The sequence below is a fragment of the Rhincodon typus genome, chromosome 3 (genome assembly GCF_021869965.1).
Source record: "Rhincodon typus isolate 14 chromosome 3, sRhiTyp1.1, whole genome shotgun sequence".
In the NCBI taxonomy this organism is placed as follows: Eukaryota; Metazoa; Chordata; class Chondrichthyes; order Orectolobiformes; family Rhincodontidae; genus Rhincodon; species Rhincodon typus.
Genome location: NC_063334.1, coordinates 51,642,466 through 51,667,061, shown reverse-complemented (window position 1 = coordinate 51,667,061; position 24,596 = coordinate 51,642,466). Strand labels below are relative to the sequence as shown.

The 24,596-nt window shown below is 39.8% G+C and overlaps 1 protein-coding gene across 1 annotated transcript; it reads right to left on the bottom strand.

Annotated features, from left to right (window-relative positions):
* Positions 1-6,399: 6,399 nt before the first annotated feature.
* On the bottom strand, positions 6,400-22,673 carry znf367 (zinc finger protein 367). The gene is made up of 5 exons (XM_020511238.2): positions 22,335-22,673; positions 20,084-20,234; positions 18,602-18,721; positions 11,642-11,780; positions 6,400-10,185 (listed from the first exon to the last, which is right to left on the bottom strand). The coding sequence occupies exons 1-5, from the start codon at positions 22,590-22,592 to the stop codon at positions 9,951-9,953; spliced, it is 903 nt and encodes a 300-aa protein (XP_020366827.1). The 5' UTR covers positions 22,593-22,673; the 3' UTR covers positions 6,400-9,950.
* Between the last annotated feature and the right edge of the window lie 1,923 nt (positions 22,674-24,596).

The window sequence follows — 24,596 nt, the reverse complement described above, 5'->3', positions numbered from 1 at the left end:
AAAAAGGGACATGAGATAGCTTTGGCAAATTGGGCTAAGGAGAATCCAAAGGGATTCTACAAATACATTAAGGACAAAAAAAGAGTAACTAGAGAGAGAATAGGGCTCCTTAAAGATCAGCAAGGCCACCCATGTGTGGAACCACAGGAGATGGGGAAAGATAATAAATGAGTATTTTGCAGTGTTTACCATGGAGCAGGAATTGGAAGCCAGATAACTCGGGGAGATAAATAGTGACATCTTGAAAAATGTCCATATTACAGAGGAGGAGTTGCTAGAGAATCTTAAAACGCATAAAGATGGATAAATCCCCAGGACCTGACCAGGTGTATCCTAGAATTTTGTGGAAAGCGAGGGAAGTGATTGCTGGGCTCCTTGCTGTGATATTTGTATCATCGGTAGCCACAGGTGAGGTGCTAGAAGACTGGAGGTTGGCTAATGTGGTGCCATTGTTTTAGAAAGGTGGTAAGGAAAAGCCAGGGAACTATAGACCAGTGAGCCTGACATCGGCGGTGGGCAAGTTGTTGGAGGGGATGTATCTGGAGAGGCAACTGATTAGAGATAGTCAACAAGGCTTTGGTGTGTGGGAAATCATGTCTCACTAACTTGAGTTTTTTGAAGAAGTAATGAAAAGGATTGATGAGGGCAGAGTAGTGGACATGATCCATATGGACTTCAGTAAGGCATTTAACAAGACTTGTTAGTAAGGTTAGATCACAGAATACAGGGAGAACTAGCCTTTGGATACAGAACTGGCCTGAAAGTAGAAGACAGAGGGTGGTGGTGGAAGGTTGTTTTTCAGACTGGATGCCTGTGACCAGCACTGTATCACAAAGGATCAACTCTGGGTCTACTGCTTTTTGTCATTTATATAAATAAATAGGAGGTATGGTTAGTAGGTTGGCAGATGATACTAAAATTTGAGGTGTAGTGGACAGCAAAGAAAGTTATCTGAGGGTAATGGGAACTTGATTAATTGCCAGTAGGCTGAAGAGTGGCATATGGAGTTCAATTTAGAAAGGCAAAATCAGGGCAGGACTTATACACTTAAATGGTAAGGTCCTGGGGAATGTTGCTGAACAAAGATACCTTGGAGTGAAGGTGCATAGTACTTTGAAAGTGGAGTCCCAGGTAGACAAGATAGTGAAGGCACTTGCTAGGATTAAAGACCTCATTCCCACAACATATAGAACCAATGTAGTTTACAAAATACTATCCACCAACTGCCACAAACATTACATCGGACAGGAAGGAAACTAGCCATCAGAATACATGAACATCAGCTAGCAGCAAAACAGCATGACAAACACTACTCAATATTGGTACATTCAGACAATGAAGGCCACCAGTTTAACTGGGTCAAGGGAACCATAGTAGCCCAAGCCAAACAGACATGTACGGGAATTCCTAGAGGCATGGTCCTCAACCCATAATGCAATCAACAAACATAGAATTGGACCCATATACAAAGTCATACAAGATCAAAACTAGAAATGACCAGACAGTGTAAATTCCAAGTGGAGTAGAATAATATTGCTTCATTGGAGGCTCCACTGATGATGTCACCCAGCAGGGTGAAAAACATCTGAATGAGAACAAGTTAGCTCAGCGAGCATGTCAATAACCTCACCCACAACCCAAACTACAGATCTTTGCCAAAACTTTGGAGAAGCTGAATATCCATAGAATTACAACAGTGCGGAAACAGGCCCTTTGGCCCAACAAGTCCACACCGACCTTCAGAGAATCCCACCCAGACCCATTCGTCAAACCCACCTAATCTACACATCCCTGAACACTTAGGGCAATTTAGCATGGTCAATCCTGGTCAATCTAGCCTGCACATCTTTGGACTGTGGGAGGAAATCAAAGCACCCGGAGGAAACCCACACAGACACAGGGAGAATGTGCAAATTCCACACAGACAGTTGCCTGAGGGGGAAATCAAACCCAGGCCCCTGGCGCTGTGAGGCTGCAGTGCTAACCACTGAGCCACCATGCCACCCCAAAATCCAGGGATTTGAGCTTCCATTAAGCACCGTGAGCCTGACAGGCTAGAGCTATTTTCTCTGGAAGGTTACAGGCTGAGGAGTGACCTTATAGAGGTTTACAAAATCATGGGGAGCACAGATAGGATGAATAGCCAAGGTCTTTTCCCAGCACCGGCGGGGGGGGGGGGGGACCAAGGCTATTCAAAAAATCAGGGCATAGGTTTAAGGTGAGAGAGGAAAGATTTTAAAAAAACAGACCCAATGGTCAACTGTTTCAGAGGGTGGGCTGCCAGAGGAAATATTTAGAGGTATTTGGGCCAAATGGTGACAAATAGGAGTAGATTAATTTACGATATCTGGTTGATATGGATGAGTGTAGCAAAGGATCTGTTTCCATGCTGTGCAGCTCTATAATTCTATTTGTTCAAGACTGAAAACCATGGAAATTTGGGGTATTTGACATTTGGGACTCTGGCAGAATGGTAAGAGACAACCATCTAATATTTCTGCTACATTTTAGAAAACTGTAAACTGTGGAAATAAAAGTGTGAAACTGCAGATACACAATTGGCTCAGGGACAGAAAGTATTAAGCAATAGCAAGCAATCATTGAAGACAGGAGCAAACTATACAGTGGTTTTCTCTAGAGTGGAGGATTAGGATAATTGATCTTTTTGATACTTAGAACTTATTTGTAATAGACTATATTGGACATAATTCCAAAGTTTGTAAATGACAAAACACAAATGGAGTAAAGTAGGAGGATAACAACAGACTTCTGGACGATATAGATTGGTGAAATGAGCAAGCACACAATGGGTGAAATTTAATACAAAATGTGAAATGATTTTTTTGGTTAGAAGAATGAGATGCAATACAAACTAAATGGCACAATCTGAAAGATGTTGAAACAATGATCTTGGGGCTTGCGTACATAAATCTTTGAATGTGACACGTTGCCTCCATGCTATGCCTACAAGAAGGTTTAATGCTATGGGTCAGACCTGGCTTTGGCCAGAGGAGTCAAGAAGAACACAACTTTATAAGCTTTGGATATACATGATAAAAGCAAATTGTAAATGTCATACTAAAACAAAATTCAATAGCTCTAATATGAATGTTGTGAATGTTCTTCTGTTTTATTTCAGATGATGAAGCTGAAAATTAAAGAGAGTAAACTGCAGGAAAATCAGATTAAATATGCACCATATGGCAATTCTGTTGAAGTCTAGAAATTTTAAACTGTATAGTTAAAGCTTTAATAACTATGCTTTTCTGTTATTAGATGTACACATGATAGAAGAAAACTGCAGTGTTGAAATTTAAAGATGCTCAAGGATTCTATAAATGCCCTGTATCATTGCACTGCAGAGAATATCACCATCTTGTGGCATATTGGTGTCATTTCTGCTGCAAGTGAAAATCAGGATTTTGCATTTCCAACTAGACCCTTATTCCCCATGGTGTTCTGCAAAGTCTCAATTACAAACTATATTAAATGGTTAATTAGTTCAAGTGATTGATCAGCATTGGTCTCAATGCAGCTAGCACTTAAAACTGTGCTATTAAGAATGACAGCCAAGCAAAATTACAAAAGTAAAAGCAAGAGTTTTGCTCTTATTGTCTTATGCCCAAGACCCTTAATATATAGGTGAACAATTTAGAAAGATGTGGGGGAAAAAAAAATAGTCCGGTGGTTGATAACATTATATTGTCAAATCCTTGTGACATCACAATGGTAAACTTGTAGACCATTCTGTAAGCTAAACTCAGAACAATGTGCATGGTGCGTATTGTTTTTTAAATTTTTTTTAAAATGTAGGGCATGGACACCGTAAGACAATTCCAGTGCTAAGTGTCATGGGGTTACCTAAAAATTAAAGATTCACTGTAAGCATAAGCTCTCTGTCAGCCACAAATTCAATTAGCATAATCAATGCATTAATTTCCCTAGCAAATTTAAGATACATTAGGTCATTATAAGTTTTTTAGTTAATTTAGCCATTGCTGGATGAATTGTATTGTTCACAATGTATTATTGCATTCAGTGCTCTCGGCAATTATAATTCTGAACTCAACTAGCCTAAACTGTAAAAAACGTTAATTCTACTGAATCATTCATATCAAGCTACATTACACATTTTAAAAAAAAATTTAAAAAAAGCTCATTACTGTTGCCTTATAGCTAACATTCAAATAATTGTGCAGACAAGAGCAAAATGCAAAGGATATTTCCTGGAGTACATTTAATGATTCAAAAAGACAAAAACAGTATCAAATTGAATAAAAACTTGGGAATTAGGACAAATATCAGAGTCAGAAATGAATTGAGAATGAAGAAAAAGTTGTGGGAATTTGGATAAAAGGAAAAAAGATTGGTATTCACATAGTGTTTTTGATGGTCTCAAGATATCCCAACATACCTTAAAACCAATTAAGTACTTTTGAACCATAGGCAAAAAAATCACAAACAACAATGATTGAACAGCATTTGTTGAACCTTTAAAAGTGTGCCAATTAGCTAATTAACATCTAATTTAAGATGATCACTCAGAAGACAGCTCATGGATATTTGATGAAGCAGCATACATTCATACACATGGACCAATTTCTAATGAACAAAAAGAATATGTTCAAGCCTTGCAGCATTTTTTTTTCAAATTAACAAGGATTTGGGGAGAATTTAGTTCCATTAGTTTCTTGAGATCCAGTCAGTTTGTGAATCAATCAGCATTCTTTTTACCTGAAGTATGCATTATTGTGGTCCCGTGAAATTTGGCATTATTGCATTTAACCTGAAGTATGTATGATGAAAGAGACAGCAAGATACCTTGCTCCTAAGCAATAAACAGCAAGAGAAAAATGCATGGTCATATGAAAGAATCTAACCATTCCTCAACAATGACCAATAATTAAAATAGACAAACTGCAGTGAATAGGAACCCCTTCGGCTACCCTAAATTTAAAAAGGCAAGTTACGAAATACAAAAATCATAACTGTACCAAATAGCTAAATTTCAACATGAATCATCCAAGGATACTAGTGATCCATTACTCAGGGTAGTGTTACAAGACAACCGCCTTCAGTATCTCATCAATTACCTTCCCTTCATCACAAGGTCAGAAGTGGGGATCTTCACTGATGACTGCACAAAGTTCAGCACCAGTCACAACTCCTCAGAAACTGAAGCACTCCATGACCAAATGCAGCAAGACCTGGACAACATAGGTTTGGGATGACAAGTGGCAAGTAGCATTCATACTACACAAGTGCCAGGCTTTGACCATCTCTAACAAGATAAAATCTAACCATCACCAGTGGACACTCAATGACATAAATATCACTGAATCCCAGGATTACTGCTGACCAGAAAAGGAACTGGACTAGTCATACAAGTACAGTGGTTACAAGACCATGGTCAGAGGCTGAGAATCCTGCAGTGGGGAACTCGCCACATGACACCACAGAAGCCTGTCCACCATCTACAAAGGGCACAAGCCAAGAGTGTGACTGAATATTCCCTACTTGCATAGATGAGTGCAGCTCCAACAATATCCAAGAAGTTTGATACCATCCAGAATAAAGCATCTAATTTACTTGGCACTATACCCACAAACATTCACTCTCTTCAACGCCAATGCTCAGTAGTATCCATATACAAGATGCACAGCAGAATTTCACCAAGGCTTCTTGGAAAGCTACTTTCAAATCCATGACTACTACCACCTAGAAACACAGAGGGCAGCAGACACATAGGAAGACCACCAACTGTGGGCTTCCCTCCATGCCAATCACCATCTTGACTTGGAAATCTCTCTCTCTTGATTCAGTGTAACTGAGTCAAAATTCTGGAAAAAAAAACACTCCAATGGCATTCCACGTGTACCCACATCAAATGAAATACGACAGTTCAAAGCGACTGCAGCAGTTAGAAGGCAGGTCACAACCATCTTCTTAAACACAACTAGGGATAGGCAAGGCATGCTGGTCTAGCTACAAACATCCACATCCATGAATTTTGAAAGAATTCACTAATCACTTTACCAATCTCCAAAGGATATTCATGATAATCCCACAATTTAAGTTGTTAATTTTTGATTGTGAACAGTGTCTTCAAATTTGTTTGAAATGCTTTCTACCTGCAATTAGTCCCCACAAACTAGAGTTCCACGAATTCAATTTTTACAACACAGTCTTTTGATATGCACCATTACGTAGAAAACAAACACCAGTATTTTATATAATGTTTCTTCTTATACTAAGGAAAAGTATTTTTGGTTTGGTAAATTCTTCCAAAATTACTGCCTCACCAATGGATAGTTAACCTCACAATCTGGATTCAATAAAGAGAGACAACATTTTAGCACTACTGATATTTATTGAATAATAATGAATTTAAAACTTCAGTAGATTTACCAGGTACTTGTTTAATGAACAAAGGCAGATTCAAGCTGGTGACAGTCTTGGTCTTTACAATTTGATAATCATACAATGATAGGGAAAAAATGCTCAGCGAGATTAGGGGGAAATAAAAGTGAATTTGGCACTTGAATCCAAGTACATAAAGCAGCCTTATTAAAACAAAGCCCCAGAAAACCCAACTGATCAGATTCCTTCTAAAAATATCAAAACCCAAACAAGAAATATTACCTCTGAGTATCCAACTCCAGTGCAAAATGTACATGCATTAAACAGCCAAGAATGACACTTATGAATGAAAAATTGCCATTCCAAACATAGAATCAGCGTTTCCCCAGACAGGCTATTTGTCATGTCAGATTCCCTTTAAGTTAGTAGATCCTAATTGCTTTTTGATGAACTATTTAACTCTATTACATCAATAATAGGTACTTGGAACAAAACAAGGTTAAGTGCAGTCAGAAAAGCTCACCCTTAAAGCAGCAGTGGCCCCACAAATCAACAATTCAAAGACGCCTCAAAAATCCTCCACCTTCTAAATTCCACTACCAGGTTACATCCATAACCAAACAGTAAATCAGAGTATAGTTAGCATGAAATATTATCATGGTTCTTTAATTAATGGAATTTGAAAGTAGTATTGAGGAACTTTAAAAAGATGAAATTAGATCTCAGCCAAGGGAGAGGGAAAGGTTTATGTGAGGCCAGTGAGACTTGGAGAAACTTTGTTGAGGCCTGGAGAGAGACCACCTTCACATCTCTTCCTTCAGCATAGACCAATACATGATACAAAAGACAAAAGTTAGCAAGTATAAAAAAAAGGAATATAAATTCAATTTTAGAATATAATGTGCAGCTATGTAACTGCATTGCACAAATAATGTACAGTAATCATGAGCCTAGCAAGGCTAAATGACAAATGTCCTTGTCAGTCACACTTAACAAGTTCCGTTCTGGCTTGCAAATCTACTTAAATTAGAATTGGTGACAGAGCAATTAAATTTCACAAACTCTTTAACAAATGAAACTGAGAAAAACAGGCATTCTGTTTGAGACTCTTTCAACATCCAATTATCTCTCACGAACTGGAGTTGTATGATCTCTCAATTTCTACAATACTCTCCAAATCTTTGTGGACTTAAAAATTATTACTGACTAATATTCTTTGTTAGTTGCAAACCTTTGCCAATCAGATGGATGCAGATTGTAGCAGAGATCAGAGGAATTAACAACTCATACTCCTAACCATGACCATTTTAAAGATTGAAGTGTTGTCACTGAACACAAACTACACCACCTGCAAACATACTGTGACATTTAGTTTGAAACAAAACAAAAAGTTAGAGGCTCATACATCTCCAGTGCAGTCCATCTTCTTCATTAAAACAAACTATATATTGAATAGTCATCAGTTATATTTGACTCAAACCTAAAATAAATAAGTTATAATTACAAAACCTAGTTAGCTGATGAAGGAAGTATTGAAAAGAAACTGAACTGGCATGATAGGTTTGGAATTCCATAAAATCACTTCCGTTTGGCACTGAGGCTAGACTGCTATTTTTTTGGAAAGTGACCAAATTATTCAATCTTGGTTGCTTAGCTAATGCTGTTAATTGCAAACGTGTTTAACACATATGCAATAATGACAGCTGTTAAATCTATACCAAAACTGCATTTCAAGCTTGTAAACTTATAGAATTAAAAACTTCATGCAGTAAGTATATATTTAAATGGTAAAAGAAAAAGCAGAACATATTGGATTACTGAAAACCAAAATGAAGTAGTCAGCAAAGTTAAGAGGATTTAAAAAAAACACTGCAACAAAGCAATAAACGGCAAGCTATAAAACTGCAATATGATTATAATAAAACTATTGATACAAAGCAATACAATTTAGTGTTGCCAACAGGAAATTCAACAAATCTTCTTCCATTACCAAAAGTCACCCAATGTAAATTTCATTATACAACTAAAATTAATCAGTACCACATTTCTCTTGTAGGCCTCCAAGCCTGCATTTTACACATTAGGTTTAATGCAGGCTATTTATAAATCAGTGTTTTCACTGTTTTTAGGGCTTATTACACAAGATTGTAGTACCCAGGCAGCAATACACACTATATGCAGTTAAGTACAGAAATCCACAGCATTTGTTGAGTGACACCAGTTAACTCAAATCATTTTCTCCAAATCAAGACCAAGCCTCTCAGGATTGCTTGATGGAATACAAGTTGCATTTAAACAAACAAAAGGTGCAATTTGTCAATATTTGTCTGGAACAGAAATCCGTAGCCACCTGTACTTTTAGTGCTATAAAGAAAAAGCCTAGTGCTATACGTTCATTGTTCACCTCAGTGATACCAATCTTCAGCAAGAAGGTTTAAGTGCTCATGACCATCTACACAAAATAATCAAGTTCAGTTAGATCAGATGTCACAATTTACCAATAACCATTCAAGAGGACAAAAATATTTTTCCAAATGCTTCAACTAGCTGCAAACAAGACCAATAGCTCTTTCAAATTCCAAGTTAGTTTTTGTTTTAAAAATTAGAATATTAAGTGAAATACAATAATCTAGTTCAGTGGTACTTTAGACAATACTGCATCTTACATTACATCAACATTTGGTCCATGCAACATATATTTCAAAGGTTCTGCTTAATGGTATTTTTAGATACTTTCTAATCAACCTGTCAGAGGTAGTACTACACACATGTAGGGCAGGTGGGACTAAGCTGAAGTTGCTTGCTACAATGCTAATGGCAGAGGGCATTTATTCATTGTGGATAATTGGTAAAAAAGAAATCACACCACTGCCATTTCCAATATAGTAGCAGTTCTGAAGTAGAAGATTCTGGTGAATGTACCATCAGTGCATTGTAAAGGATTGCTGAAATGAAAAAGTCATGGAACGCAGCAGCTTTTAATAATTAAACAGAATTATAGAATTTGGACCATGACTCAGATGAAATGCTGGAAATCTAAAAGTTTAAACAAGAACAATGAGTTATACTTGCAATGCAGTTAGTGCCAGATAAACAGAAAGGTTAAATTGTCATCTTAAATTTTTGTTATATTAACTGAATTCTTAGGTGCTTGTTTTAAGCTCATAATGGTGCCAGTGAAAAGTGTACACTGAAGCTTAACCGAAGTCAAGATCACAAAGAAAGATCTTAGAAAGGCACTGCTCATCTTACATGCCAAAGAGTGCAAATTTTGCACTATAAACACAAGTCAAATATTCCTGCTACACCTAGAATTCAGCACCTGCAGATTCAATTCCTGCTCGACATAATCTGATCCTTCCTTCAAAGCTTTGCAATATTTACTAAACTAAAACTTTACATAAACCTGTTCCAGACAAAAAGTGCATAACACTTGTGCTCCTTTAAGCAAGGGCAACAACATTCATTATCTTCAAATCTACATAATAGCAGCCTATTAGAAGCAAAATATAAGGTGCATGACTTGTCTGGTGGACTAGTAGGACTTTAGTCCACAGACAGTTCCATTTCATAAAAGGTAAGCATTGAAGTTACTGGCGCAACTGTGCTTCAGTTAAGTTCGCCAGCTCGATGAGAGCCAGCGCACCATGTAGTCGCTCCCGTTGCTCTTGAATACGTCGACATGCTGCGGCGTGTGATCCATTTTTCTCTTCCTCTTCATCTTCATCGGACTGTATGAACTCCAAAGGATCCTGCTGCTCCTGGTCAGCCTTCTGTCCAGTGCTCTTCACAGGATGGGTACGCTGTTCTCGGGTCTCCCAATATCTACGGGTAGACAGAATGTGGACACAGGGTATTCCCAGTTTAAAGATGCGCACCATCTTTATCTACCAATTGGAAATAAACCACTTTGCTTTACACAATCTGTTCATATAAAAATACTTCAAAATAAGCAGAAAGATGTCTACAGGCTTCAACACAAATCAAAGAATGTGGTCAACTTTTCATTTTTATTCTGTAAGTTAAGAAGACATGCATTTAGGTATACAATAATTAATGTTCATAATCGTGTGATTTTTATTACTTTATGCTTTTTATGAATAATTATATTTAGACAGGGCATCAACCTTTATACATAGAGGGTCATATTTCAATTCCTTTCTCACTTGGAGGGGTAGGGGGCTGCCGCAAATTTCAGAAAGATGTTGGTTACAAGAGTAAATGTGACCCTTTTTTAAAAAGGGTGATCAATGAAAATGACTATTACAAAGAGTCAAGCAGCAGTTAACAAATAAAACCTATTTTGTTATCAGGTAAGATCGAGAGACACTGTAGGGCCCAAATCCTGACTCTATTGAGGGACTGGGGGAGGGTAGGAATCAGGATTTGACAACAACATTGCTTTCACCTCTGATGGTACACACTTCAAGCTGGCTTCAGCATGATTCAGACAGTCAGGTTTGGACCTACAAATTGGGCTGTCTTCCTCTTCCAGCTTGCTATGTGGTTAGGTTTTTAGGGAGTGCGAGGAGATATGTGGATGGATCTGGTTCGCACACAAACACACTCTTTCTTCAGCCTCCCCTGCACATACTCTCACTCCGCCTTCTGATCCAACACGGGAAAACCCTCCTTCTCACACTAGGGGCACACCTCAACTTCAAGCTGGCCCATCACCTACTCTCGTATGAACACACCATCTCTGCCCCCCCTCACACAACCCTGTGTGCACATGACTCCCTCTACACATCCCTGTCTGCACATCTAATGCTATTCCCTTTGCTCCCTTCCACCCTCTGATGCATGCGCCTCAACTCCCCTCCCTGCACACATCCAGGTCCCTTCCTTATACCACACATCCCCACCCGGACCCCCTCCCTCCCTGCACCCATCCCACCTCAACACCCTGCACACCTTGGACATATCCCACCCTGACCTCTTCCTCTTGCAAGCTGCCCGCCCTGAACCCCTCCATCCAGCATGTGCTCAACTGTGCTCTGCACATGTGTCCTCCCCTCCCGCACATACCATAAATCAAGTTAAGACAAGAAAGATTACAAAATGACTGTCCTTCCAGATCAAGAAACAGAAGGTTCTCTTACTGATACTAAACTCTGTGGTATTTACAACATTTGGGGCTTTTGCACAAACCATTGTAGACAAATTCTGATTTTTTTCCAACGTGAACAAACAGATATTTTAGTATCAATTGATGACTGAATCATTAGCTAATAAACCATTAATAAACAATCTACCAGGTATTCTTTCCAAACATACTCACTTTGCCAGCCATTCTGCAACAGCCTTGTTGTCTGCAGCCTGTGTTTTGTTTGCTCCACTGGACACTTCATCTCTCCGTAAACGTGCATAAGGATGCTTGGTACAATGGCGGTTTGCATGTGTAAACCTGCTTCCACAGCCTGCGGAGAATTCAGCGGATGCTACATTACTTTTCACTTCCAAAACAGGTACCCATTTAGCAACTTATTTTAGAGGATTTATGTTTCAAAGATAGCACTCCCCTAATTCAACTTCGAAAGACTGACAAAACATCTGCAGCATTCAGTTTATATTTTGTACATTGTATTTCTACATACAACAGACAAACTTTCGTCTGCACGTTTGGAGAGATGCGCAAATAACCCTGAGGAAATGCTGAAGTGGTAAATGTTTTTTTTTTCCTTTCTCCAATGTCTTTCAGACCAGCAAATTCCTGCTCCTCTATTTCTACGCACACCTCGTTCAACCCTCAATAAAGCTTTCAATGTAATCCTAAAGTATACAACAGAGCAGCATCTGGAATAGCAGAATCAAAATATCCTCGTACCAAGCACCTATTTGGCAAAGTTTGCAGAATTACACAGGTACGAACTAGAAGCAGATGTAGGCTATTCGACCCTTCAAGGGTGCTCCACCATTTAATGAGGTTGTGGTCAACATTCACTCTAAGCTGTGTAACTGTACATTCCAAGCTTCTGTGCAGAGTGATCAGCATTAGCAGCGGAATATGTATAGCCTTCTGGTTTCAGAGGTCACAGCCACACATGGAGCTCCAAGGCCTGAGCAGCCAAGAAGAAAATTAGAGGGAACTCAGGCTGCTCTGTATACTTCAAGTTCCACATTCCCAGCTATCATGGATAACCTTTGATTTAGTTCACCAAGAAGCGTCTACCTAGTTCCATCTGCAAAATTTCAATGACTCCACCTCCACCTGCCTTTTAAAGCAGTTTCAAAGTCATACAACTCTGAAAAAAATTCCCCTCATCTCTGTCCTTATTTCGCTTAGTGTCCTAGTGTCCCTTAGTTCTGGACTCACCCACCAGAGGAAAAATACCTTCTACATCCACCTTGTGAAGACCATTCATGCCTCAAACTTCAATCAAATCACCCCTCACTCTTTTGAACTCCATTGTAAACAAGCCCACCATGTCAAATCTTTCCTCATTAGACAACCCACTCTTTCCAAGTATCAATCTAATAAACTTTCTTAAATAAGGAGAACAAAACTGTACATAATATTTCACCCTGCCATGTATAACATAAATAAGGATGTTAGGCTTCAAAGCTCAATTCATTTCTTATTAAAGGCCAGCATCCCAAGAATCTTGTGATTACATGCTGTATAGGATGGGTTAGAATTGTTGATGATATTCAAGGTCATGCAACTGTTGAATAAGTTCTGTGATGGGTGACTTACATTCCTGTACGTGCTGAAGACGGCACAATCAATTTGTTTTTCTGTACATGTGGCTCATTACACTGTAGAAGAGTTTTGTTCCGAACCACTGGACTTCCCCTCGGACCAGGATTGTGAACGATCCCAAGACATTTTTGGCAATGAGGACGGGATTCAGGAAAATGTCTAAGAAAAGGAACAAGCACTGAACTAAAAGTGTGCAATTTGTGTGTTTTTGTTCCCTGGAGCTCAAGATCGGGGGATGCTTTGCAGTCAGTTTGCATTTTGGGAATCTATGGTGATTTAAAAGTGTAAAGTGTGCCTGCATCAGTATGGAACATGTATGATTAATGTAATGTCCTTTCAAGAAACCATCAGTGGTTGTGTAAAGAAGAAATCTGTGACGGAATGTTGATTCAAAAGTTTGGCTCATAAAGCTTGGTAAAAATTTGCCTTTTTGAATTGGCTCTGTGTTGTGTTTGGACTGAGGAAAGAATCTTGCGTAAATTTTAATTCCAGAAATTACCATGTTTGGAATTTCATTTTCAGGCCAGGGTGAACTTCCAAATACTGTTTTAACATGAGTGCACTTTTAATTCTGGATGGTAAGATTGGTTCATTGTAAATATATTTTGGTGTAAAATTATTCAAGTGACAGAGTCATTGGAATGTTGAAAATGCAACTCTCTGTGGGCAAGGAGTTTAGAAAACGCAATTTTAACAAAACAGATGAGCTTTTCCTTTGTTAAAGCGTAACGCACATTTCCTCACAGGAAGAGGAGAGACGGATGACATAATTACGTGCAAGAGTTTACACCCCATCCCTTTTTTTGAATCTGTATTAGATTAGTAATAATTAACCCATTCTGCTTGACATGGAATGGATGGAGGCTGTTTTTTGTTTAGAAATTAGAGACACTGAATGCTGCACCTGTTTGCAGACTTTCACCATCGCAACACAGTGATGGATGAGGCACCATCAAGCCATTCATCAATAACCACATCTCAGTAGTTGGAGAACTACTGTGAAACATTAAATGTATTGCGTATCAGGAATCTCAAAACCACTGAGCCTGGATACACTTAAGCATATCATGACAAAAACTATATTAGGACTCACATGCCCTGGTATTCTGAAAGATTTAAATGGAATAGTTACCCTGAAAATTTAAAGGGATTCTGCGAAATGATAAAGTGCATCCACACAGTCTCAGTGGTTTCAACGCATTAAAAATGGTCAGTGACTTTGAGGGAGTAAACAGAATATTGAATTTAGACAAATTTAAGTAGAGATATATCAAGTATCTAGAATGAGTTATCAAATAACTTTTTTAAAAATGTGGGTCATCTTAGAGAAAGAACAAAGTATGTTTTGCCTGAATCAAACAGAAATGTTCAACTTCTGTTTTAAAATACTGTAAGATTATGTGCCATGGACTACAAATCTCTCCAGAGCTCTGGAATTAAATCGGTGGTAATAATCAAATTGCAAAATTGGATGAGACGTATTAGTGAAAGGGATGTGAAAAGAATTTAAATCAAAATAAAAACTGATTGGCTATTATGTCAAAATGTTACAGAAATGAAAGAATATAGACTCTGGGAGGAGCAATAGTGGACTGAGTGAAAGGGCCTATTGCATGACATACAGGTATCCTATCTTGAGCATTTGTATGATGCATGTACTCCAGTGTTTAAACCAGTATGTGAAATTGTAATGTGTTAAGACAGTTAAGTGTATGTGAAAGAAGGCTGAGCTAAGACTCAAGTGGTGTTGGAGTCTGCGGTAAGGGAACCCTGGGAAAAATAAAAGGTGGGAAGCATAAGCTGAAGGTAAAGCCTGATGAACGTAGAGCTGTATTGTTTGATCCCATGTATATCCCAGCTTAAAGGGGGTACTAGCATCTGGAGGTAGTTACTACTCAATGAGACAATCATTCATAAAATTGGTGAGGAAGGATACATATTGAAGAAGTATCCTCAAGGCTGATACAAATGAAGAGAGCTGAAGAAATTTTAAGTCCATGTATGACGTTATTTTACTGATATTGGGTGAGGTGATCTGTGGTTAGGGAACAGGACAATTTAAAAAAAAACACAAATTCAGGAACCTGAATCTGGAATATACTGAATTTTAGAGCAAATTATGTAAAAAGATTGATGGCAAAAAAATGTAGACAATATTCTGGTTGCCTCAGTCAGGTGGCAGCAGTAATTAAAGTTAAAATGCACAGAAAGATCCAAATGCCAGAATAAAAAGAACCGACTAACAGCCAGCTAGTCTGGCACTCTCTCTCACTTCTCTCCCTCGTGCAGGTTTTAAGGGCCCTCACCACGTGATCACCAACAAGCAGCAGGAACAGGATCCTCGACCCCAAGGTCGCGTTTAAATATGTGACATGGTTACACGATGACTGTAATTAAGATTATTACTGACATTAGCGTAAGCATGAAAACACTAATCCTCTGTGGGCTCTTTTCAATTTTTGATCCCAGAGGCAGACAGGCATGTGGCAAAAGGGGAACTTAATGTTAACATGACTTGCTGATTGCATCATGGCCTTGGCCATATATCATGGTGGGATACATTTAAGGGCTGGTCCCCAAAAGTCACTGCGAGCATTAATTTGATGATACACCCTATTGTTCTAATGCTTGTATTTATGGTAGTTATTTTCATTGTAGCTTTAATTTTCTGGTGTAGGTTACACACTCTTATTATACATTCTTGCGCAGATTTGCGTCTGTGCCCGCAATTGTAACATGCGTTGTCAAATATCATCGGGGTGGACTGTATAGGATGGGTTAAAATTGTTGATAATATTCGACAGCTGCATGAGCTTGAATAAGTCCTGTGATGGGTGACTCACATTCTGTACGTGCCGAAGACGGCACAATCAACTTGTTGATTAAAAAAAAACTCCATCTCAGCCTCAAATATACTTAATAATCCAAACTTGACAGCCTTCATGGTAACAGGTTCCACAGGTTCACTACTTTATGAGAGAAAAAACTCCCCACTCATCTGTCTTAAATGGCCAATACCTTACTGAAGATTATGCTCCATAATGCACCAAAGGAAAAACCTCTCCACACTTACCCTGTCAAACCTCCTGATAATCTTATACGCCTCGATAAAGTCTCCTTTCATTCTTCTAAACTCCAAGGAATACAGCAAAACCTACTCAACCTCTCCTCATGGTCCAAATCAACATCAAGAATTTCGATGGATTGTCTTCAATGTCAATATAGCTTTCCTTCAGGGGAACAAAACGGTTCACAGTATTCCAGCTGTGGTCCCACTTATGCCTTCTGTATTTTTAGCAAAACCTCTCTAATGTTATATTCCATAGCATTTATTTCAAAGGCAAACATTATCTTTGTCTTCCCCTTGCCTGCTGAATTTAGGTAATAGTTTTCTGCAATTCATGGATGATTACCCTCAAATTCCTCTTGTCCTGCAGCTTGCTGTAGACTCCCTCTATTTAAATAACATTCAGCTCATCCATTCATCCTGCCAAAGTGCATAATCTCACATTTTCCACTTTATACTGCCATGCTTTTGTCCACTCACTCAAACTGCCTATATTCCTTTATAGATGTTGTCATAGAATCCATACAGTGCGGAAGCAGGCCATTCGGCCCACTGAGCCCACCCCGACCCTCTGAAGAGCAGCCCACCCCGACCCACCCCATACCCTATCTCTGTAACCCTGCATTTTGCATGGTTAATCGACCCAGCCTGTGCATCTTTAACTGTGGGAGGAAACTGGAGCACCCAGAGGAAATCCATGCAGACATGGGGAGAATCCGCAAACTCCACACAGACAGACGCCTGAGGGTGGCATTGAACCCAGGTCCCCAGAGTTGTGAGGCAGCAGCACTACCCATTGAGCTGTGCCATTGTCATCCTCACCACTTGCCTTCCCATCTATGTTTGTGACATCTGCAAACTTGGCAATAGTGCATTCACTATTTTTAATCCAAATCATTAATATATATTGCAAATAATCATGCCTCCAGCACTTATAAAGTAGTGGAGTGCCACAAGAATAAAAGTTACCATCCTGAAAATGCCCACTTTACCCCAATTCTGCCTTTTATTCATCAGCTGATCCACGTGAATTTACTATTCTCTACACCTTAGACCATTATCTTATTATTAAGTAGGTATATATATTATACATATATGCCATATATACATCAATTGGCTCCCCTTCATCTATCCTGCTTGTTACATACTTAAAGAACTCTAATGGGTTTGTCAGACATAATTTCCCCTTCAAAAAGTCATTCCAATTGTAAATGCTCCACTATTACATCTTTTATTGCTGGTTTAGTCTTCAGAAATTTTTCCCCTCTCTGCTGTTCATTTTCTAACTTAGTATTTTGTTTATCTGCATCATCTCACTCCCGCTTTGATACAACTTTACAAGCAAGGTCCCTCATCCCCACCACTCCCATTTAGTTTATACCCAATTCTGACACACTAGTCTTTGATCCATGCAGTCACATTAATCTATTCATCCCATGCCAATTTGCATGTGATTCAGGCAGAGTACCAAAACTATCATTTTTGACATGGGCAAAACACTTGCACTGTAGCCCGCACTCTCGAGCAAACAAGCTACAAAAATTTCAAAGTGTGGACAATTGCAAAGGACAAGGCTCTCGCACTCTAGATCCCTTTACCTGCCTCCCTTACAGAAAAGCCTTCCTGTCCATAACCATAAACCAAATCATAAAAACCTATCTTAAGGAGTGGGACTGCCTCCTGGAATAAAGAGTCCATGTAATTCTTCCTCTCTTGATATGCCAGTGTCTGCAACTTGATAAATCCTGAGTCAAATTTCCTGCAGATGCAAGCACCTGCTGCAGATGTATTTCCCCTTGTCACACTGGCATCCTGAAGCACCTACATTCTGCAATCACAACATATCACCTGTCCTGCTATCTCTAATAGGTATTAATTATATAGGCATTGCTAATTAATAAATTTATAATTAACAAAGCCTGCACCTCTCAAAATATTGAAACACTGTCAGTAAACTTTACAATATTGATGAAACAATTCAATACTTACAGTTTCTGACAATACTAGTTACTGCTCTATCTGCGGCACTAAATTGCCTATGAACTACTGCAGATTTAAAGGAAAGAGATAGTGAAATAGATCTCCTCCCCACCCTTCAATAAATACTGCCTGAAGCAAACTTAATTTAACGTACCAGTCTTTTGTTCATGTGAAAAATTACTACTTGGATCTAAATTCTTGGATATACTCTCTTAGCTTCACTTAAACAAAGTCTCCCTCCCACTGACCATACTCCTTTCTCTTTCAATCTTGTCTTTCACTTTTGCATGTGGTAGAGAATGTATAGGCATCAAAAGCATTGAACGTGCTGGCCCCATATTTACTGCAAGCCCTCCTTAATCCAAAACAATTGATCATCCACAATTAAGAGACATAAGATATCAAGCATGCACAAAGTGAAAACCTAAAGGCTTGACTTTACTTTGTTGCTACACTAATAGAGACATGAAAAGTAGAATTTGATAATTTACCAGTTTCAGAGCAAACAAAAGGCTTTTCCCCAGTGTGAAGGCGCTGGTGAGTTTTTAGTTGCCCACTCTGAACAAATGCTTTCCCACAATTCGGGTAGTCACATAAATACGGTCTTTCACCTAAAAGAAACCCACAGTAATACAATCAATTGAAGACTATAATCCTTGCTCAACTTGTTCATTTGAAAAAATACAGCTTGAATTTTCTGAAGCTCACTTTAAAGGTTTACATTTATTAGTGATCTTGCAGCAAATTATATAACCAACAGACCCCTGCAATATTTACTTGGCTTAGACAAATTAGAAATTACAACCAAATCATTAATAATTTAAAGTGAATAGTGTGCACTAAGAAATAGGTGTCTGGCTCATGCAAATTATCTCTCAATTTCAGCAAATAAAATGCATTTAAAATTAGTCCTGCCTTATTTTAAACATGGTTTCAATTCGATAATTTCAGCTAGTCAGGTTCAGTTACCATTTGGTTCTACTGATTACATTTTGGACAGCTCTTAATTATGTTTGGAGGCAGAAAGGGGGAAAAACGTTGAACACAAGAAGTATCCAAATGGTTTCTGAATAACATGAAATAAGGATAACTTTTCAATGGAACTTTTAATCTGCAATCTCCTCTGAAAACATCTCTTTAGTTATGCAAATAAATGATGAGCCTCAAGCTCAATGTTATGCTATGGTTACACATGCAAAGTTAAATCCATTTAAAAAGACAAGTACTCCCAGGTTAGGGAATCTCCAACAATAAATAATCCAATAGATGTTAGCAGGTGCAGTTTTAAAGAAAGCTAGCCCAATATCCAAGGAATATATACAAGAATAGCCAAGATTCCTAAGTAATCATACTTTCCACATTTAAAGGAATATTTTAAGTTCTTCTCAGCTGTACTTTAACAATAAAGTAAGGTATGCAATAAGTGGCACAAAAAGTCATATGAGTGAAAGTAGTAACAGAATCTACTTGTCATCGAAGGAAAATGTTACTGACTGAAATAAAAAAGCTTTCAATTTAGCATGATTACTCAAATTCATGACTAGTGCAATTTTGGTAAATAACAGGATCCAACGATTTGTTAGCAAGTTTTGCCATTGAGCAACAATCTTGACATGAAGACTAGAATGATGAGTTATTTTGGGTGATAACAAGTGCATAGTCAGAAATGAAGCAAAATGACCCAAAACGACTAAACACTTGAATTCACAACACATTTTAAACTAAAACTTTGTAGATAAATAACAGACTGCATCAAAAACAATAAGAAATTAATTTGTCTAGTGTCTTCAACCAGATTACATTGGGATATTCATAGAAATTTCTACCAAGTGATGGACTGTGATATGACAAGCCGCAAAGTAATCACCTGCTTTCCATTGTTTATACCAACAGGTTATCACTTGTAATATGCAAGGACCATGGTTTATTTCATGTGCCAATATAAGATACCCACGAAAAGCTATAAATCTTACCAGTGTGTGTTCTCTTGTGAGCTTGTAAGGATTTCTCACGAGGAAACACTCGGTTACAAATGTTACAGCGGATTCTGCTTGAGGAGTGCTCACCCTCATTTATGAGATCACGGATTAACTCTGCTCTTGGTCGACCACGTCTTGTGCCATCCTGAAATAAAGCACACCAATCTGGATTAATAACTTAATCTCTCAGTATATCAAAGCCATGTAGCAACGCTTGACTTTTGGTTCAATAGTCAAAATTTAGTCTTACTAAAACTCTCCATAAATGCCCCAATGCTTTCTTGAAACACAATGCTGGAAGTCTTTCCAAAATCTCCAAACCAAGCTAAGGCATCCAGTTAGCTTCCCTGTGTATCCTGTAGAATGCACACTATTTCCCTTACAGGAATAAAAAGTTTTATATCAACTGCAGACAGCTCTGCAGAGGATGGCAAAGCAAAAGACTTAAACGCTGCCCCTTCCCCCTCCCAAGGTGCATTTAAAGATACTGTGTTTAAACCTATATAGCAGTACATAGTATTGACTAACTTTGGAGTTAAATTTGGAGAATTCCAGACTTCAGTAAAATGTTTGTTTCTGATCAACCATGTCTGCAGGCTACAGGTCTAACTTTCAGAATTCAGGCCTTAAAATATGCTAATTTTCAACTTATATAGGGCTGAATACCAATGTCCCCTACCCTAATATCCAGTTGTTTGGTTTGACGTCATTTAACTTCGAGATTGCACTCCTGTATCGGATCTGAGAATGTTCATCTATGTTAGAAATATTACGTCTCTGCAAATTATCGTCATTGTTACCCAAGGGTCATAGAAGCAAACCAGATTCGCCTGACTGACCGGGCAGCAATGACCTGTGACAGTGTAGGCTGGTCTGGCTCGGGTAACGCATGGCTAAATCTACCAAGAAAAGCTCACAGTAATAATCTTGCAGTCCGCTGCAACATTTTGGAACCAAAGAACACCAACACAGAGATCGTGCCTCCTGGTTTTCCCTCTCCCACAAAAATTTGTCAATACACTGGTTAACGTGTTTTGGGGAACAGCGGACGCAACGAACCGAGCAATTGCTCCACCTTCCGAGGTAAAAAGAGTCAGCAGCACCGCGGCAGGTCGCGCAGCGCAGTGGAGTTCACAACTTGCTCATCCTCTTGGCTGTGACCCACAACATTCAAATGCAGCTCCAGTAGGAGCCAACTACTGCAGATGCTGGGATCTGTACTGAAAACAAAAAATGCTGGAGGTCACAGCGGGTCAGGCAGCATCCATGAAGAGAAAACAAGTTAACGTTTTGAGTCTAGATGACACCATTAGAGCTAAAGAGAGTCTAGCTCTGATGAAGAGTCATGTAGATTCGAAACGTTAGCTCGCTTTAACTCCATGGATTGCTGTCTAACCCGCTGTGATCTCTAGCATTTTTTTGTTCTCCAGCACTCACAGGCGGGTCAAGAGATTTAGCACCAGCTAGCTAACTCTACCAGAAAATCATGGCAGGCTTCCAGAGTTGGATGTTTTGCCACAGAAACCAAGTGAAATCATCCTCCGCACTGAAACTGAATGAAAGGCGTGATCGTGGGATCGCTTATATCAGTCTACACAGTGTAATCACAGAAAGTGAACATGTGGACAACGCAGAGCGGCGTGACTTTGGACAAGATGCAATTCGTACAGCCAGAACAATACAAGAGAGCAGGATCTCTTTAAACAAGTCCGGGGGAGGAAACTCGTTCCTTTTTTGGCGCGCTGGAGTTTTGACAAGCTCTCCAGGAAGTGATTTCATTCATTTGAATTGTTTTTTCTTTCCACAGTAAAGAGTCAGCAACACTGGTGGCGGGAAAGCAACGGGTCTCGGACTTAATGTCTCAGAGGGGTGAATGGCCGAGCTTTAAAGTGTGGCTCGGACTGAAGGTGTTGCTGCTGACACCACTTTGTTTATTTAGCCCTCCAGACCACCCCCGCACTCACACTCACTGAAAATGGGCGCCAAGCGGGAGCCAGACAAATTTCACAGTTCCAGCCGCAACGCGCCAGCCCGCGTTAAAACCCTACTTTTTAAATTTACCGATTTAAAAATAAAATTAAACATTCCCACCCCCACTTTAGATCTAAAGGAGGAGTTCGCGGACATGGAACTGAAAGAGAAAAGCTCAAGCATTTCAAAATACAAACTCTACAGGACTCCAGTTCACTTTCAGTTGCCCGGCTCTTAGGCTGCTTCGGGTTTTGCCGCAGCCGCTCTCACTGACCTGTGAAAGGTGATCCAGCTCCCGGTGCAGAGCGGCCGCTGTCCCGCATTGGGTTTCCCTGGCGCCGGGACCGTTGAAAGGGGCGCCAGGGCTGAGGGTGACATTGTGGGCGTTCTCGCCCCATCGCCACGGATACACCATAAAATCACTGAAGCCGGGGCTCGTAGGGCTCACATCCAGGCGCTTGGGTTTAATCGGCGTAGTTTTAATGACCGACACACGCTTGGGAGAACCGCCGGCGATCTGATTATCCGCCATCGTAAGGGCGATCCCCGAAGAACAGCGGAAAAGTAGTGAAAGTAAACAAATAATCCGGCGGTGACAGACCAGCCACTCAGACACAAACTCGCGCGTTTAAGCATTTCCCGCCTTTTCTGCAGACACCAACCGAACGCGACGACGGCATCTGGCGACGTCATAATACATGATTGACAGCTCCATTCATGCATTGGAACGTCCGGCCACATCCAATCAGACGCTGGCGCGCTTTGTTGTTTGGCGGAGCCGGGTTTTCCCCGCCGGAATTCATAACGTCTTCTTGCTAATCTGTCGATTCTTTGTTTTCATTTTTATGGTTAAAGAGACAGAGGCGTTTCGAAATGCCACTTTGTGTAAATAATATTTTACAGCTGCTTGGCCTGCAGACGTACTGGATACCGTGTGATGCAGCCTATGAAAAGCTTCCAGAGAGGCGTCTATTTATGTGCAATTCTATAAGTATTCCTGGAAAAGGCCACATTTTGTTAAAAGCTATTTCGTCTTGCACTCAGCAGGTCAATTCACAAGAAATGCTAAAACATAGGGAAAACGCATACGAAACGAAACGTCCTTGCCTTTCCAAATACATGTAAATCCTGTCCCTCAGGATTCCCTCCAACAAATTGCCCATCACTGATGTAAGGCTCACGTTCCTGGATTTTCCTTGTCACCTTCCTTAAATAGTGGCACAACGTTAGCCAACCTCCAGTCTTCCCGCACCTCACTTGTGGCTATCTATGATTCAAATATCTCAGCAAGGAGCCCAGCCTAGCTTCCCACAGAGTTCTATGGTACACCTGATCAGGTCCCTGGGATTTATCTATCCTTATGCATTTTAAGACGTCTAGCACTTTCTCCTTTGTAATATGGACATTTTTCAAAATGTCGCTATTTATTTCTGCCCATGTTCTCTATCTTCCATATCCTTCCCAGCAGTAAACACTGATGCAAAATACTTGTTAAGTATCTCCCCCACCTCCTGTGGTTCCACACATTGGCAGCCTTGCTGATCTTTAAGGGGCCCTTAATGTATTTATAGAATTCTTAACCCTATTTGCTATGTCTCCTTTTGCACCACCCATCCCCCACTGACTTCCCTCTTGAGCATACTCCTACTGCCTTTATTCTCTTCTAGGCATTCACTTGATCCCTGCTGTCTATACCTGACATATGCTTCCTATTCTTGACCAAAACCTCAATTTCGCCAGTCATCTAGCATTCCGTACACCTACCAGCCTTGCCCACAGGAACATACTGTCTCTGGACTCTCGTTATCTCATTTTTGAAGGCTTCCCATTTTCCAGCTGACCCTCTACCTGCGAACATCTGGTCCAATCTGCTTAATAACATGACTGAGGCTTAGAAGATTGTGAGGGATTGAGATACAGTAGACAGGAGGCTAACCTGTTTCCCTTGGCAGACAGTTCAAAAAACAGGGGTCACAAATTCAAGCTAAGCTGCAGAAGAATTAGAGAGAACGTGAGAAAAATTGTTTTTACGCAGAGGGCGGTGGGAATTGGAGAATTCACTGTTTGAGTTGTTGGTGGAGAAACTAAACTCTTTAAAAGTGCTGGACCTGCACCTTAAGTGCTGTAAGCTGCAGGGCTATGGGCCTTGTGCAGGAAAATGGGATTAGAAAGGGCATCTGACTTTGGGTCACCATGGACAAGACGGGGTGAATGGTCCCCTTCTACACTGGATCATTTCTATGGTTCTATAGAGGACCAGTAACACAGCATAGGAATTTTAAATCAACACTTATTGTTACAACACAGGGCTAAGCCAAACCAAATCAGCCTCACTATCACTGGATTCTCAACACTGAAATTCAAACATTCAATGATGGTTAAAATTGCACTATTGTTCCTAACCAAACTGTTGGGAAGGAGCTGGGTCACGACCGGGAACCACGTGGCGGGAGTTGAATGTGTGGGTTGTGCTATACAGCGATGGCGGATCAAGCGGGGGCCAGAGCAACAGCGGCGGATCAAGATTGGGCTGGTG